The following is a 15,995-nucleotide window of genomic DNA, read 5'->3' as shown; positions in this document are numbered from 1 at the left end:
AGACTTACTTTGTGTCTGAACAACGTTTTGTTCATGAGTTATTGATCCGTAAAATCTGAAACCAACTTTACTCAACTCGGTGAGGAGCTGTCAAACTCGACCCTAACGCCGCTTACAGCCGGCCAACTAAAAGTTGTTTCCGTTCACGTTGTCAATATTAGACTCCTTCGCTTCTTTGCTTGTGAATCCAAAAGCTGCGAGGCATGGCTGTTTTCGTTTTGCCATATTTTTTATCGCAAAGCCAGAGTAAAAAAAATATCAATATGAACATTTCAAATACCGCGCCGGCATCGCCACCGTAACCATAGCAACGTAAGTAGCGTAAAGAATGCAGCGCCGCCACGTACAGATGGCAACACCCAGACATATAAAACAAATATTCAGAAACTGTAATGAACAATGACTATTATTTATTTCAAGAACTTTTATTTACAGAAACTCAACATTTCTAATCTGTGTGACACAAATATGCACGATTGTTTTGGGCTCCCCCTATTTATCTCAAAGTCAGCCTTCAGGGGAGCTCCCTCCCTCTTCGGGGGAGCCAAGCTCCCCCTGGCTCCCCCCCATTTCGAACAGTGACTAAACACATGTAACGCAAATATATCGGTGTGTGATCAAACCAAACCAAGCATCACAATCCAGCTTCCTGTCTAGCTAGTTCCTGAGCCATTCATCAATATTTGTTTACTGTATTTTAAACACAGCCTCTTGTGTCACAATGCAGAGTAAGGTACCAGTCGGACTCTGGGCGGTGTGAAAAGAGCCGGAGCTAAACCGAAGAACCGGTTCTGAACCTGAGAAGCTCTAGCACGGAGCTTGAACCGGAGTTGCGTTGGTGTGAATGAGGTATAAGAGGACCGGAGAACTGCTTGGTATTATCTTTCAACAATTTGGCTCCGTCTGGTGACAGTTATCATAAAGGTTTATAATTACTGGTGACCCTAAACAAAGTAATAGAAATGGAAATGTCGGGGATGAGTGGTGAAAGAATTAGTGCTATAAAAATAAGTTATCATTCTAGTGGCGGCTCAATTGTATTTGCAGTCAGGTAAGACCAAAGTAGTGCTGTCACTGACACTTTAATATACCCGGACAAAACATATATTGATATATGTTTACTGACTATTGATATTTAAAATAGGATACTGATAAACATTGTCCCCAAAGTGAACCCCCGGGGGGTCGCGATACCCCGAGTGGGGGTCGCAAGATGATTACAAAATAATAATTAAAAATACATATATTTTCTTTTATCAATTTTTTTATTTATTAATAATAATAACGTTTGCATAGACATTCTTCAGGGGCAGACTGGCCATCTGTATAATTTCCCCGCAGCGAGTTTCCCCCCTTTGACAATCCACTAGCGCAGTGTTTCTCAAACTTTTTCATTCCAAGGACTCTTAACCAATCAGAAACCCTCACGGACCACCTGACTCCACAAATATCCAGAACCAATAGGCCTGCTTCCCACTCCAACAGTTTAACAGCCTAATAACAACAGCTTAACTTTCTCTACATCGCCTCGTTCACACATTAAATCAACAATACAAATACAGATTCAGATTATATTCTAAGTCTTTATTTCTAAGTCTTTATTGTTATGATTTTGTATATATAGTACAGCTACTCTACTTTACTCTACCCAATGATATGCATTCAATGTAACCGCCTATAATGTATTACCATGTGCTGTATGCTTAGGCTGAATGTTTGTAATTTCTTGGTTATTTCTTCCGATGTATGTGTGTGAATGTTGTTTGTATGTTGTACTTGTTTGTTATTTGTTTTCTTGGGACCCCCTTGAAAACGAGGTGATTCACCTCAAGGGGTTTATCCTAATAAAGAAATTTGAATATATATAAGCATTTAGTTCAAATGTGATTTAAAATGCTCAGGTTTTACACCTCTTATGAAATGTAGACTACATTCATTACGGAGTTTATGTCCGAGCCAACAGACTCACAGGTCGTTGGCTACTGAGAGATATGCTAAATACACCGCATGTAGTACGACACAAACCTCCGCTGTGGATTCTCAAAACAAAACACAGTCAAGCTATGGTCGCAGGCCCACGTCTAACTCTCTGAGGCCTGCATGGTCTGTCCTAACAACAGCCTCTGATCATCAACAGACTTCATGCAATGCTTCATCAGATGCACATATTAGATAATAATCTCTATCTCACTCCTAACATCTAAATCTACTTCCAGCATGGATACATGTTCATCAAACACATCCATTGTTTGTTCTATACTTCTTGAAATCCTAAAAAACACACCATTTTTCTAGAACAGATTACAAATCACCTGAAAATGGTACAAACAAGTGCAACATGTGGGCTATATCATGCAATCAAAACTTAGGCTCGCTCCATTGCGGAGATATTCCCACGAGAGTGTGGAAAACATTGGGAACCCCTGCTCTAGTGGTCTTCTATCCATAGCGTATACATTTCAGGTGGTTTTTAAAGAAGTGGAGCTGCAGCTTTGAGGTCTCATCACTCTTTGCAGGGTGTCTGAACCTCATGTACTCCTTCTGTTTAGGTCCTTTCTGATGTCCAATGGCCACATGGCTACATGTTGCCACCATCAAGGAGCCCAGGCCATCCATGAAGAACTCTAGAAGAAATGAGAGACATTTGCCATTTAGGAAAAAAGGTTGATCATGGACAGAAACGACAACTGAAAGAGTTTGGACTTACTGCCACTTGGACTGCAAACCGTCTAGACCTACCTGAGTGTGCTACCCTCTTGAGCTGAGGGTCGAATCCCACCCTCTGTACGGCATCTGTACGAGCCAGGAAGAAGTTGACCACCCCACTGACAGATGAGCATTGTGGGTAACCAGGAAGAGAGTGGAACTTCCCTCTGGACTTCCTGTACATGCAGCCACCTTCCACTTCGTCTCCTTCCTCATAGATGAGAGAGAAATAAAACTGGTCTTCTCCTACTTTACCACCGAGCTGAAAGGAACAGAGAGACAAGAGAACTGCTTATAAACTGACTACCTGCTCATCGTGTTCCTGCTTTGGAAACACTAAATAGTTGTTGGCAATTGGGCACCATCTCCAAAACAGGCCATGGAACCACTTCGGTGCAAAAGGGGTATGGAAGTCTCACATGCTTCACAGCTCGTAGACACAACAAGTGTTTAACACATGCTGACCCCTTTAGAAACAGTCTTACCACGTCCAGTTCTGGGACCGCCTCCATCACCTTCACCATCTCTTCGATTTTCGTCCACTTGGTAAACAGGAAGTCATCGTCTACCCACAGGAAGTACTTGGTGGTGACCTGGGAAACCGCCAGATTCCTGCCAGCAAACCAGCCCTGATAGAGGAAAGCATTATTGGAATCTTTTTCAATGTTTTTCCTAGGTGAGAAGCACAATGCCATGGGTTGAAAGCTAACACTGACAGCCCGTCCACACAGCGGCGTTGGAAGCTTCTTCCAACGCTTCTGCCCATTCACGAGGCCTCTCTCCAGACTGTCCTCAAGAAAGGTCTCACCATAAGAAAGGGTTCTCCCACCTTCGAGAGCACCCTCCAGACTGTCCACAAGAAAGGGTTCCCCACCTTCGAGAGCAGCCTCCAGACTGTCCTCAAGAGAGGTCTCACCGTAAGAAAGGGTTCCCCCACCTTCGAGAGCACCCTCCAGACTGTCCACAAGAGAGGTCTCACCGCAAGAAAGGGTTCCCCCACCTTCGAGAGCACCCTCCAGACTGTCCACAAGAGAGGTCCTGAGACCTTTGCAACCTTCCTGCCCGTCCCCCAGAGATCCCCCGCCCCCGGATTTCCTCTCCCTTGTCTCTGCCCTTTGCCTTGTCCCCGGCCTTTTGCCCCAAATTTCCTGCCAGTTCATGTTTGGAACACACAGGTGGAAGCTAAGCCCCGCCTCCCACAAAACCAAATAGGCAGGCGGATTTTGAACATTAACATTACAGTGTGTGGTTACCTGTGCTGGAGGCATGATGTAATGTTGGATGTGATCTCCAGGAATGTTCTCTGTTACAAAGCTGTCGTCTGCGATGATGACTTCTATGTCTTTGTAAAACTGCCGGATGCTTTTCAACAACAGCTTGAGTTCTGGGTAGCGCAGGAACGTCTTTGTGGTGATGGTGACTTGAGAGTTGATATCTGACATATAGAGAAGAAGAGTTATTTAAAGAAAAGCCACATGAAGACATCATGAGACCCTCTGTCCATGCTGTTAGCTCACGGCTGTTCTGTTTACGTTCTCAGATCTGAACCCATCTGTTCAATTTGTGTCTGGAATTAGGAATGGATTATTTCAATGCTAACTGATTTGACTGATTTTACATTGGTCAACATGAACAGGATTGGTGAAGCAGTCTGGAATATACTGGACAGCATTTGAGCTTTTATATGAGATCACTGATTGATGCGTGAATGTATATCCCACAAAGAAGAGAAGCAGCTACTTCGTGCCATCAATAAATGAGTGTTTTGTCCCCACGCTGAGTGAACTCCCACCTGTTCCCATGTGGTACAGGACTGGAGGTTGAGGCTGTTTGATGGTAATGGGAAACACAGCTTCATGGTCCTCAAACTGGAAGGATGCTGAGAACAGAAGAGGAAAGCTGTGTCTCACTGATAATACATTAGGTAGGGCTAGGGTTACAAAATTCCGGGAATTTTCAAAGATGGAAACTTTCCATGGGAATAAACTGGGAATTTTCTAAATTGAAGGTTGGCTCTTCGTAGGGAACTTAAATATAGTTGGAGAAAGTATATTTTAGCATAATCTTGACTAAAACAAACAGATGCCATTCATGTACACTTGAATATCCATGCCATAGCACACTGCTCACTGCATGGCTATTGAGACCACACAAAGGTTCGCAACAGGCTCACAAATGTGAGAGTGGAAAAACTGGTTGGCATTCGGGCAAACCTATAAGGCTCTCTGAGCCTGACACAGAGCCATCCTCAACAAGGCTGGACAGTGACACTGAAGAGGACGACTCAGAGTGTGATGTTGATGAGGCCCAGGAAGAGCCCGTTGACTGAAAGGGTTTAGCCAAAATGCAGAGGATCGCTTGAAGGAAGATGTGCATGTTTAATGGGACTTTGTTGAGGGAGAGGGGCTCTTTCCATTTAACATGTTTAATGGGACTTTGTTGAGGGAGAGGGTCTCTTTTCATTTAACATGTTTAATGGGACTTTGTTGAGGGAGAAGGGCTCTTTCCATTTAACATGTTTAATGGGACTTTGTGGAGGGAGAGGGTCTCTTTCCATTTAACATGTTTAATGGGACTTTGTGGAGGGAGAGGGTCTCTTTCCATTTAACATGTTTAATGGGACTTTGTGGGGATCTTTGGATGGGGGTGCATTTGTTCATTTTTTTAATGAGTGGGCTTGGAGGGGATGAGAAATATTTAACTCAACATTCCTGTTTTCGTTCTTCAATGAAACAAATAATTGTTCAATAAAATAATTAAAACTTGTTCTGTACTTAAAAAAAGAAAAGAAAAAACTAAAAATCTGTTGAAATGTTTTTTTGTTTAATTTTGCATCGAATATTTCCAAAATTCCCGAGCTTAACTTCCCATGGAAACTTTCCGGAAATGTACCGGAAACTTTCCGCCCCTTTGCAACCCTAGGTAGGGCACACTAACACATTTCACAAACTAGATTAAACACACACAGAAACACACATTCAAACAAACAAACCTGTACAAAACATTGACAACTTTGCAATTCTATTAGATTACATTTGCTCTTTTAGGGTTAGGGTGAGGGTTATGTTGTGCATCTCCTTGCTACAAAGACAGATTTTTTTATATAAAAGAGAATTCTTTATGTCATACCGAGGTCTCCGGTGTGTATGTGGTAAACAGTGCTGGTATAGGACACATCAGCCAGCAGCTCATTGAGGGTCTCCAGGCTGCTGGACTCCACCATCAGTCGGCTCTCACCATTACCTGTCATGGGGAGAACATACTATGAGTTTATCTCCTCAACCTCAAAATGTGTATACTTTCATTTGTTTAACCTGTCACATTTAGTTAGAGCTCACCTTGGACCTTTGCTCGTGCAGCTGGAATAGTTGTTCTCAGGACTCCTTCGGACACTTTCAAGGACACCTAGAGTCGACACAGCTCAGTAAATCTTCATCGTTTATTTTGCAGGATAAAAAAACACATTGTTATCTAATCCAAAGATTAGGCACCCCAGGAAAAGACATCAAGATGGAGAAATAGTTTGGTCTAGTTGCCAGAATAGTGTACCCCAAAGTGTTTTGATAGAAATGTATAGTAGGGTCCCCAGCACATAGAAGCTGCTGGATGCTAACCTGCTTATGTTGGGCAATTAGCACAATTAGCATAATTCAAATGAAAGCCATTATAGCCTATGCAAACAATATTGGAAAAATGACTTAGCTGATTTGGACAATTTTGGAGTGGTGTTGGGGGTAATTGAAGATACTGAATGAATTCCTGACATTTTCAGAATAACAAATGGCAGTTTTAACCAGAAAGTGGCCATATTTGTACTTTCGGTGGACTGATTTGACTACCATGAGCCGTGTTGAGATGATTGGATATCGAGAGCACAAGATGAAAATTAATATCTGACAATTCCATTTCAAATAATTAGCAATCTGTCCAATCCAAATGATCCAGAGTCCCCTAAATCTCCCAAATCAAGCCACATTGAATCACAATCGGCCCACAGAGAGTTCATACAGTATATCTGCATTTTCTGGTTAAAACTGCCATTTTTGATCCTGAAAAAGTCAGAAATGGATTCCCCAACAACCCACAGAACCAAGCCATTTTTTAACTATTGTCCACATACAGTAGGGTATAATTGTAATTAATGGTAATTACCCCGACATAATTACCCAACATATGCAAGTTAGCATCCTGCACAGGTGAAGCTGGGATGCACAGATAGCCCACACCGTCCGCAGGAAAACCCAAGATATCTCAATGGTATTGGAATCGGAGGAAATCACAAAGTGAAGGCTAAAGTTAAGAAGGGACCCAGGTTACTCTGAAGGAGATCAGACCAGCAACCTCCTGGTGCTCGTGACCTCTGCTCGGACTTCCTGGATTTCTTCCAGGCCTAAGTGAATTCCATCCACTTGCAGCTTAGCGCACCTGCCCCCCCCTGCTCCTCACACAGCTCGTACTCCAAGCGCCGCTGCTCCAACTGCATGCTCCTCATACTGCCCCCTCTCTGCTTTCGCCCCTGTGGATGCTGTCCAGGTCGCTAAGCTGATCTCTAAGGCCAAGCCCTCCACCTGCTCTCTGGACCCCATGCCCACTGTCCTAGTAAAGGCAACATTACACACTGTTCTGCCCACCATCGTGGACATCATTAACTCCTCCCTGCTAACTGGCATCTACCCGACATCCTTCAAACCCGCCTCAGTCACCCGCATTCTGAAGAAACCCGGACTTGACCCAACTGACCTCAACAACTACCGGCCAATCTCCAACCTTCCCTTCCTTAGTAAAATCTTGGAAAGAGCAGTCGCCGACCAACTCCACCATCACATGTCCAACCATGAGCTCTATGAACCCTTTCAATCTGCCTACCGGACCCACCACAGCACCGAGACTGCCCTGATCAAAATCACCAATGACCTCCTCATCGCAGCTGACTCAGGCTCCATCACTACACTAATTCTCCTTGACCTCTCTGCAGCCTTTGACACCATCTCCCATAATATCCTCCTCACCCGCCTGTCTGAACTCCTTGGCCTCACTGACTCCGCCCTCTCCTTCTTCCACTCATACCTCTCGGACCGGACACAGTTTGTCACACACGCTGGCTGCAGCTCCCCCTGTGCCTCTGTCAACCTTGGAGTCCCCCAAGGCTCGGTGCTCGGTCCCCTTCTATTTACAATATACATCCTTCCGATTGGTGATATCATCCGCAGCCATGGTCTCCGTTTCCACTCCTATGCCGACGACTCCCAACTGTACATCAGCACAAAACCTTCTGCCCATCTCCCCCATCAGTCACTAATCAACTGCCTACACGAAATTAAAACCTGTAAGACCACCAACCTACTCAAAGTAAACAGTGATAAAACTGAGCTCATGGCTGTGGCCCCCATGGCACTGCTCGGGAAGGTTGGAGATCTGCTCCTCAACATCAACGGTTCCATCATCTCCCCATCCCCTCAGTTCCGCAACCTTGGTGTTGTCTTGGATTCAACCCTCTCATTTCAAAACCACATCAAATCCGTTTCAAAATCAGCCTTCTCCCACCTCAGAAATATTTTCAAGACTCCGGCCATCACTTTCCGACTCTGTTGCTGAGAAGCTAATTCATTGTTTCATTACCTCACGCCTGGACTATTGTAACGGACTCCTGTCCGGGGTTCCCAGCAAAGCCCTGGACAGGCTCCAGTACATCCAGAACTCAGCTGCCAGGGTTCTCACGCGCACCAAGCCCTGGCAGCACATCACCCCCACTCTATTCAACCTCCACTGGCTCCCGGTCAAGTGCCGTATCACCTACAAACTCCTCCTCCTCACCTACAAATCCCTCCGTGCCCTCTCACCTCAGTCCCTCACAGATCTCCTCCACCCTTACATCCCGTCCCGCACCCTTCGATCCTCAGACTCCGGCCTGCTCTCCATTCCCCATTCACGCCTCCGCACCTTCGGGGACCGTGCCTTCAGTGTCGCTGCCCCCACCCTCTGGAACTCCCTCCCTGCAGAAATCCGCAACGCCCCTTCTCTCAACATCTTCAAATCAACCCTTAAAACTCATCTGTTCAACATCGCCTTCCAACAATAACTCACTCCCCCCCCCCCCCCCACTCACACTTCCATTTCTGCCCCCTGTTCTATGTTTATGTTTTATGTCTTGTCCTTGTATGTTTCTTTGTAAAGCGACCTTGAGGTTATGAAAGGCGCTATATAAATTCAAGTTATTATTATTATATCTGTGGGATCACACCAACCGTGTAGTTGCTTCTTTGTTCTGCATGCAGTGCTAGATCTGAAATCAAAAGGAAGTTTGCTTTCATAATCTCCAGTTACACAGGTACACTCGTTCACCTCTGGCTTTGTTGACCATGTACTAAAACACAAGTAACACATATATATCAGGGTGTGATCAAACCAAACCAGCTTTGTGTCTTACTAGTTCCCGAGTCATTCATCATCATTTGTTCACTGTATTTTAAACACAGCCTTCTGTTGTGTCACAATGAGAGTAATGAGAGGACAACCTGTACGGTGTAGCATACCTGGGATGAAGGTGGGGGTCATAGGTCGTACTTTGAAACCCTGGATAGGGTACTGCAGGGGAGAGTTAGACGGAGCAAACAGCCGTGTGGATAACACAGACTCAGTCCTGTTGGGGAGATAGGATGTGATCCATGACGAAATGAAAGTGCTTTATGTACAGCAGGAGATTTGGATAAAACTGAGAATGCAGTGGAAATCTTGGAGGAAATGATGTCATGATGTTATAAAAAATAGCAGAGAGGCAAACTTTGCCCTAATTAAAGATGTAGGCACGATCTGTCAACAATTTAAAAAAAAAAGAGTAATGTTTGAAGTTACCAGGGTAATTGGTAATGGTGGTATAATAATGGTGTAATAAAACACATTTATTACACCCATGACACGCCTACATTACACTGTTATCAGACCCATATTACACACATGTCCCACAGCTTTTACACCCATAGCGTACCCACTACTATACTACACTTTTATTAAACCCATACAGGGTCGTGGGAAGTAGGGGTGCTGAGGGTGCTGCAGCACCCCCTGATGGAGGACAGGGAATCTGCACGTCCACAAGATTAAATGTAAATATAATACAAAAAAACGAATTTTCAGCCCTGAAGTAACAACATTCATAATTAAGTAAAGATAACACCCTTTTCACCCCGGTTACAGTTTCCATTTGCCCTGTACGATGAAAGTGGGGGATGTTGGCTTATCAGGCGCCCGCAGCTCACACACAGGACAGATATCAGCTGTCTGGACAGGACTGATAGCCAGACAGACTGAGAGGCTCAGTGAGGTAAAGGACTGACCGTTTAGATAGTTCACTTTAGTCTAAGTTATCTCAGAGGGTCTCAAACGGTTTGTTAACAATTTATGTAAACAAATATTTCCAAGGCAACCTTTATAATTATTGGGATAAATAAAAACAGGTTTGAAATCATTCCAGTGCATACTATAGGACAGTAAACCAGACATATTGTTTAAATCTGGAGAGATTAAAGAATAGGCATAAATAAATAAATGTTAACTGGTCAAATAAGAAATAAATGAACAACAAAAATAAAATAAGTTACATTTACTTGTTATTGGCTATGTTAGGTTATTGGTTATGTCCACATACTTATTTGATTATTCAAATGTAAACCGATCTTTTCGATATGGGTGTTTAGAGTTGTACCCCTTAGATCTAGTCTCTGGCAATTCAGCTCAAAGTGCACCAGATTGAAGCATTTTACTTTATAATGTTGAAAAACAATCTTCCCCCCTGACCCCCCCCTAGAGGATGTGATCCCCACAGCACCCCCCATTTGAAACATGTTCCCACGGCTATGAACCCATATAACACCCACACAGCACAAATATTACACCTTAATTACACCGTTTTTACACCAATTTTAAACAAGCCCTTCAAATGACTCTATTCCCCCAGGGTACGGAAACCATTTTAGTAAAACAACTCAATATTTCTTCCACCTCTGGATTATGGTTTAGTAGGGGTGGGGGAAATAATCCAACCCACTCTCACGGCATTTCGTGTTATCGTCACAACATTTAATCTATTGATTCGTGTTCACCAACACGATTTTCCCCTTTTTTTCGTGCTACACAGAACGATTTTAAAAGCAATGTATTTCTATTGGTAGTGTGTTTCGAACACGTCTTTTCCTCCGGTCGGGTCGTGGAAGACCGGAAGCTGTGTGGTTCATAAAAACACGTTCTTACTCAATATCAAGCCACAATTATTGCTTTTATTTTAAATCGTATAACTTCTGACTTTTGTTGCCGTCTGTGAGGAAAAGAAATGGCTCAGAGCCTCAGAATACTGAAATCTGTATTTTTTAAATCTTTTTTTCCTTCTAATTTGTTATTCTTTTCTAAATAACACACTGTTATGTACTCACCAATAACACACACTTATCCTTGTTTTAATTTTTTGGTTTATTTCCATAATCTCTGGCTTTTTTGACGTCCGTCAGGAACTGAATTTCAAAATAAAAATAATCATATCAATAGATTAAATGTCGTGACTATAACACGAAATGCCATGAGACTGGGTCGAATAATCGATACAGCATAGTATCGTGGCGATATTGTGTCGATACACGGACGCCAAGTATCTATATTTTATTATATAAAAACTGTAGCTTATCCCTCCGAAGGATGGTCTTACACTTGACTGATGATTTCTAATTTATTGAAAACTCAAAAAAACAATGTGAGAGCTACACAAAGACACAAAACAAATAATACATTTAAGCTACATCCATATGAGCATTACTTTAGAATACCATTCAACAAGTGCACTTCAAATATAATAACAAAGTCATAATACAGTATATAAACTAATAAAGACACAAAGCACATGTTTATATTACAGTTAACACTAACTGTGCGCCTCTTGCTAACACTTAAATGTAAACTTTATCTTTTGATATCGCCGTATTGGAGGGTGACCTATCATGCAAAATGCACTTTTGCAGGTCTTTTATACATGAATGTGTGTCCCCGGTGTTCCAGTGGAGACAGCCACGGACATTGCCGTTGGAAAGCTCTGGAGACGCTGTAGTACATATGCCAGGCCTGTAGATGGTGCTGTTCTCACAGAATCAGCCCATGATGCAAAGACAGTGTTAAATTGAGCGAAATGAGGAATGGCTAAAATGCATGATCTGTTTGGTATTTTGAAAAATAAAAAGTATAAATAAGCCTTATATGGGTATGGTCCTACACTATATTATTAAAATATAGCATGATAGGTCCACTTTAAATAAAAAGCACATATGGACAGAAGGTGTAAACCTATTCAATGTATAAGTAAACTAATGCTGTCAAAATTATCGCGTTAACGGCGGAAATTAATTTTTTGAATTAATTGCGTTAAAATATTTAACGCATTTAACGCGTGTGCAGAATGGCCCGCCCCATACATCCCACCAGTGGCAGCGCCAGGGTATGGCTGGGGTAGGCTACACCCATACCAAGAAATGGCTTAGCCCCACCATGAAAAATGATGTTAAAGTAAGCTAAATAAAGTCTGCCAACTCGCGCTGAGTAAATTGCGCAGACAGCAGTTAGTCAGATTGATTTCAGTAGCCACTTGCTTGATAAGCGGGAGAAGATGGATGGATGGATGGTATGGACCTACACTATATTATTCAAATATAGCATGATAGGTCCACTTTAAATGTTGATATCTCCGTTCATGTCTGTGCTTTATCTCCGTTCTTTTTCTCCGTCTTTGCTTTGGGAACAGTAACTTCACAAAGTCGCCTTATAAATAAAAGCATGTCTATAAAACAGGAAGTTACGTTAAGATGCATGCAATCGCAATGAAACAAAAACACTGAATCTCCTTTTCAGGTTCCAAAAACACACATTGGGTTATTTACATAAACTATTCATATTGCCAACGGAAAGCAGCCGCTCCCTACCTGGCTTTGTGTTGTTGGAACTCCTTCTCTCTGCGTTTTATCAGCTCCTCCGCCTGATTCTTAGGCACCAAGTCTTTGAGCAGCGTTGAACCGTTGGCACAGGTGCATGGACCAGGTGAGGGAAGAAGACTCGGTGGAAGGGGGGGTGGCAACCTGTGAAGGTGGGGGTTACATTGGAAGTCCTGAAGTGAAAATGAATTTGACTTCTTTGTCATATTATCAGTAAAGAACCCCAATGACCAACCACACGCTAACCTCCATTTCTGAGAAGTGAAGCTGATTCAGAAGCGCTCTAAACTGTTCTTCAGGTGGAGACCCCACCAAAACAAGTCCGATTGTATCGAAGGCTATGAAAAAATAACCCTTGTTTCAATGGATTTATTAGATCAGATCAGATGTACTTTGTTAATCACAAACAAAAAGAGGCATTGCACATAAGTACAAATAAAAAAGTAGAAATAAACAATAGATGACCGTGAAATAAAACATCTATAAACTGTCTGACAAATAGAAACACTATTGAAGGAAATGCACCGTTAACATTTTCCTGATGAGTTCATGCTCTTGATCTCTAGTTTTAATTCTTGTTCATTACAGCATGATGTCCATTGAGTAGATCATGGTCCCACTTAGAGTGAAATATACTAATATAAATATAAATATATATTAATTTGATTTGTATTTCATTCTTTAAATTATTGTACAAAGTATATTACTATTGTATCCATTATTTGTATTATTTGTATAACTATTATTATTATTATTATGAAATCCTTTCGGATTTGTCATGGCTAATACAATATCTATGTACACTCTACAAAATAATTCAGTGGCTTTGTAGATATCACAATAATAAAAAGCTATATTACCTTAATAACATCTCTAAATATCACCAAAGTAATTGTTTGAGTTGGACATACCAAAATAAATGCTTCAAAATCCAACAGTTAATTTTGTGTAAGATTATTGATATTATTTAAGTTGATTACAAGAAAATAAATGAGTATCTGACAAACAAATTATATTTTTAAGATATCCTTAATATATTTGGTAAATTTCAGTCAAAATATTTGAGAATTGGCTAATTATACTGATCAGTTTCAGGAACAGCAATTATTACTCATTCCAAATCAATATTCTTCATCTTTAACAACAACTTAAGACATTGAGTAAATTACGCTAAACGTCATGAGTGGACCCCATTAACAATCGAGCGCAAATACAGCATGCTCATGGGAAACATTTTTAATTTTCTATCTGCGCCACATGTGGAAACCAAGCAAGGAAAACAGCACGACGAGAAGCACCAGGAAAAGTCCCTGAAAATCCTTGTAAGTAGCCAGCTAGCAAAAGTTAATGAAATATTGACCCTGTCTTTGTGCATATACAACTTCATAGCGTGTAATTATCTAAATACTGTCACACTTGCAGCCATGCTGTCGTAAGTCTACCTATCTCACACACACACACACACACACACACACACACACACACACACACACACACACACACACACACACACACACAGTAACTTTACCTCTTTGTTTCTGAAGGACGGTCTCTGTTAGGACCAATATGGGTCGAGAAATCAACAGGGCATTTATAGTAAGATATAAAAACGCAGGTCACGAACACACACACGAGAACAGCAACAAATGGTGCTCGTATGGAAACAGCCATCTGTAGAGAGAGACAAAGACAGACCACAGTCCAGTGTTCCTCTCCAGAAACAAAACCATTTGAAACACATTGCTTTGACATGTCTTACTTTCAGAATGATGGTAATCCATGTGATTCAAAGCTAACAGTTTCACCAAATCAAAGTGTTGTAATAGTATTTACCTGATACTCCAAGTGTGTGTGTGTGTGTGTGTGTGTGTGTGTGTGTGTGTGTGTGTGTGTGTGTGTGTGTGTGTGTGTGTGTGTGTGTGTGTGTGTGTGTGTGTGTGTGTGTGTGTCAGCGGGCTGCAGTGACACTCTGAGATATAATAAACCAGTCATTGAATGAAGACTCTAAAATCTAGCCTAAAGGACAGCACGTGATTGGACGCTCCCGGCCAACATGCCCCTCACTGCGTACCAGTCACTGATTGGACGCTGGATGTGATGCATGTTTACATCAGTGCAGTTTAACAGTGAACACACACAACAGAATGAACTCAAGTGAGTCCCTCAGAAGTCTGATACTGTTTTTAAGCGTCCATTTCTAACTTTCACAAACATTACGTTTCTTTTCTTCACATCAACTTACATTTAAAATGTGTCTTTGTTTTCCTCTGTCCTGGTGTCACCTTTTTATTAAGAGTTTATAATCAAACGAGTAAAAGATTAACAATGCCCTGGCCGAGATAATCTTGAATTCCTCACTTCTTCCTGTAATATGAACACGGTCTGAACACGGCTTGCTGCGACTTTATCCTCCTCAGGTCTTTAAGGCCTGCAAGCATGAGTGAGCACCACTAGTGAGTCACATTCACATTTATATACACACACACACACACACACACACACACACACACACACACACACACACACACACACACACACACACGAACACCACACACACACACACACACACACACACACACACACGAACACCACACACACACACACACACACACACACACGAACACGAACACACACACACATACACACACACACACACACACACACACACACACACACACACACACACACACACACACACACACACACACATACACAGACACACACGCCCTTCATTGTCATACATACTTACTTTTACTTTCAGCGGCCCTTACAAAGCATTTGCCAGTTTGTGAGCCGGAAAAGTGGACGTATGTATTTCTGTGTTGGTCCCTGAAGGCAGCATCTCCCTGGTCCAATGGGATTCCTCCATGTGATTTTGAGTGAATACACACACTATACAGAGATGCTGTATGAGAAACCAATGTGAGTTTGGAAAATTGAACAATGCAAATCTGTTCGAGTAGACCTCAACAGCGTTTCCGCCAGGGGGCCGTCTTGCCGTCATTTGACGCCTTTATTCAGCTCGGGACGCCCTGAACGCGAGCCGAGGGCGTCCTAAAATATTAATAATTCGAGAGAAGATTGAGAGTTTTTATCACTTGAAATGACGAAAAGGGAAAAGGGCAAGGACATCCCGCTGTTGGAGGGGCAAAGGAGTCTGGTGGGATTCTTTTCGGAGTATTGAAGATCGTTTCCCCGACATCGAAGGTGCCTGTAACAGGACAACACGGAACGTGTGCGATTTGGACGCGTGAGCTGCGAGCGCCGGAGCCTCGCAGCGGCGAAACTGAGGCTCCGTGGTAAACTGTGGTAACATGAAGAGCC

At 42.4% G+C, this 15,995-nt stretch overlaps 1 protein-coding gene across 4 annotated transcripts; it reads right to left on the bottom strand.

Moving 5' to 3' along the window:
* Nucleotides 1–393: 393 nt before the first annotated feature.
* LOC307016565 (beta-1,4 N-acetylgalactosaminyltransferase 2-like) lies at nucleotides 394–14,644 on the bottom strand. 4 transcript variants are annotated; one of them, XM_079645705.1, is made up of 12 exons: nucleotides 14,431–14,644; nucleotides 14,200–14,342; nucleotides 12,663–12,815; nucleotides 9,240–9,346; nucleotides 8,952–8,989; nucleotides 6,045–6,111; nucleotides 5,836–5,949; nucleotides 4,499–4,585; nucleotides 3,960–4,141; nucleotides 3,192–3,335; nucleotides 2,740–2,968; nucleotides 394–2,624 (listed from the first exon to the last, which is right to left on the bottom strand). In XM_079645705.1, exons 2-12 carry the CDS (start codon nucleotides 14,340–14,342, stop codon nucleotides 2,440–2,442), a joined length of 1,449 nt encoding a protein of 482 aa, XP_079501831.1. In that variant the 5' UTR covers nucleotides 14,431–14,644; the 3' UTR covers nucleotides 394–2,439. The 4 variants fall into 4 exon arrangements, with proteins under 4 accessions (XP_079501831.1, XP_079501830.1, XP_079501832.1 ...); XM_079645704.1 differs by having other exon boundaries at nucleotides 14,505–14,644; XM_079645706.1 differs by lacking the exon at nucleotides 14,431–14,644 and adding an exon at nucleotides 12,918–13,009 and having other exon boundaries at nucleotides 12,663–12,844; nucleotides 14,200–14,423.
* Nucleotides 14,645–15,995: the final 1,351 nt, after the last annotated feature.

The sequence above is a fragment of the Notothenia rossii genome (genome assembly GCF_949606895.1).
Source record: "Notothenia rossii genome assembly, chromosome: 8".
In the NCBI taxonomy this organism is placed as follows: domain Eukaryota; kingdom Metazoa; phylum Chordata; class Actinopteri; order Perciformes; family Nototheniidae; genus Notothenia; species Notothenia rossii.
This window is presented reverse-complemented; position numbering and strand designations above follow the sequence as displayed.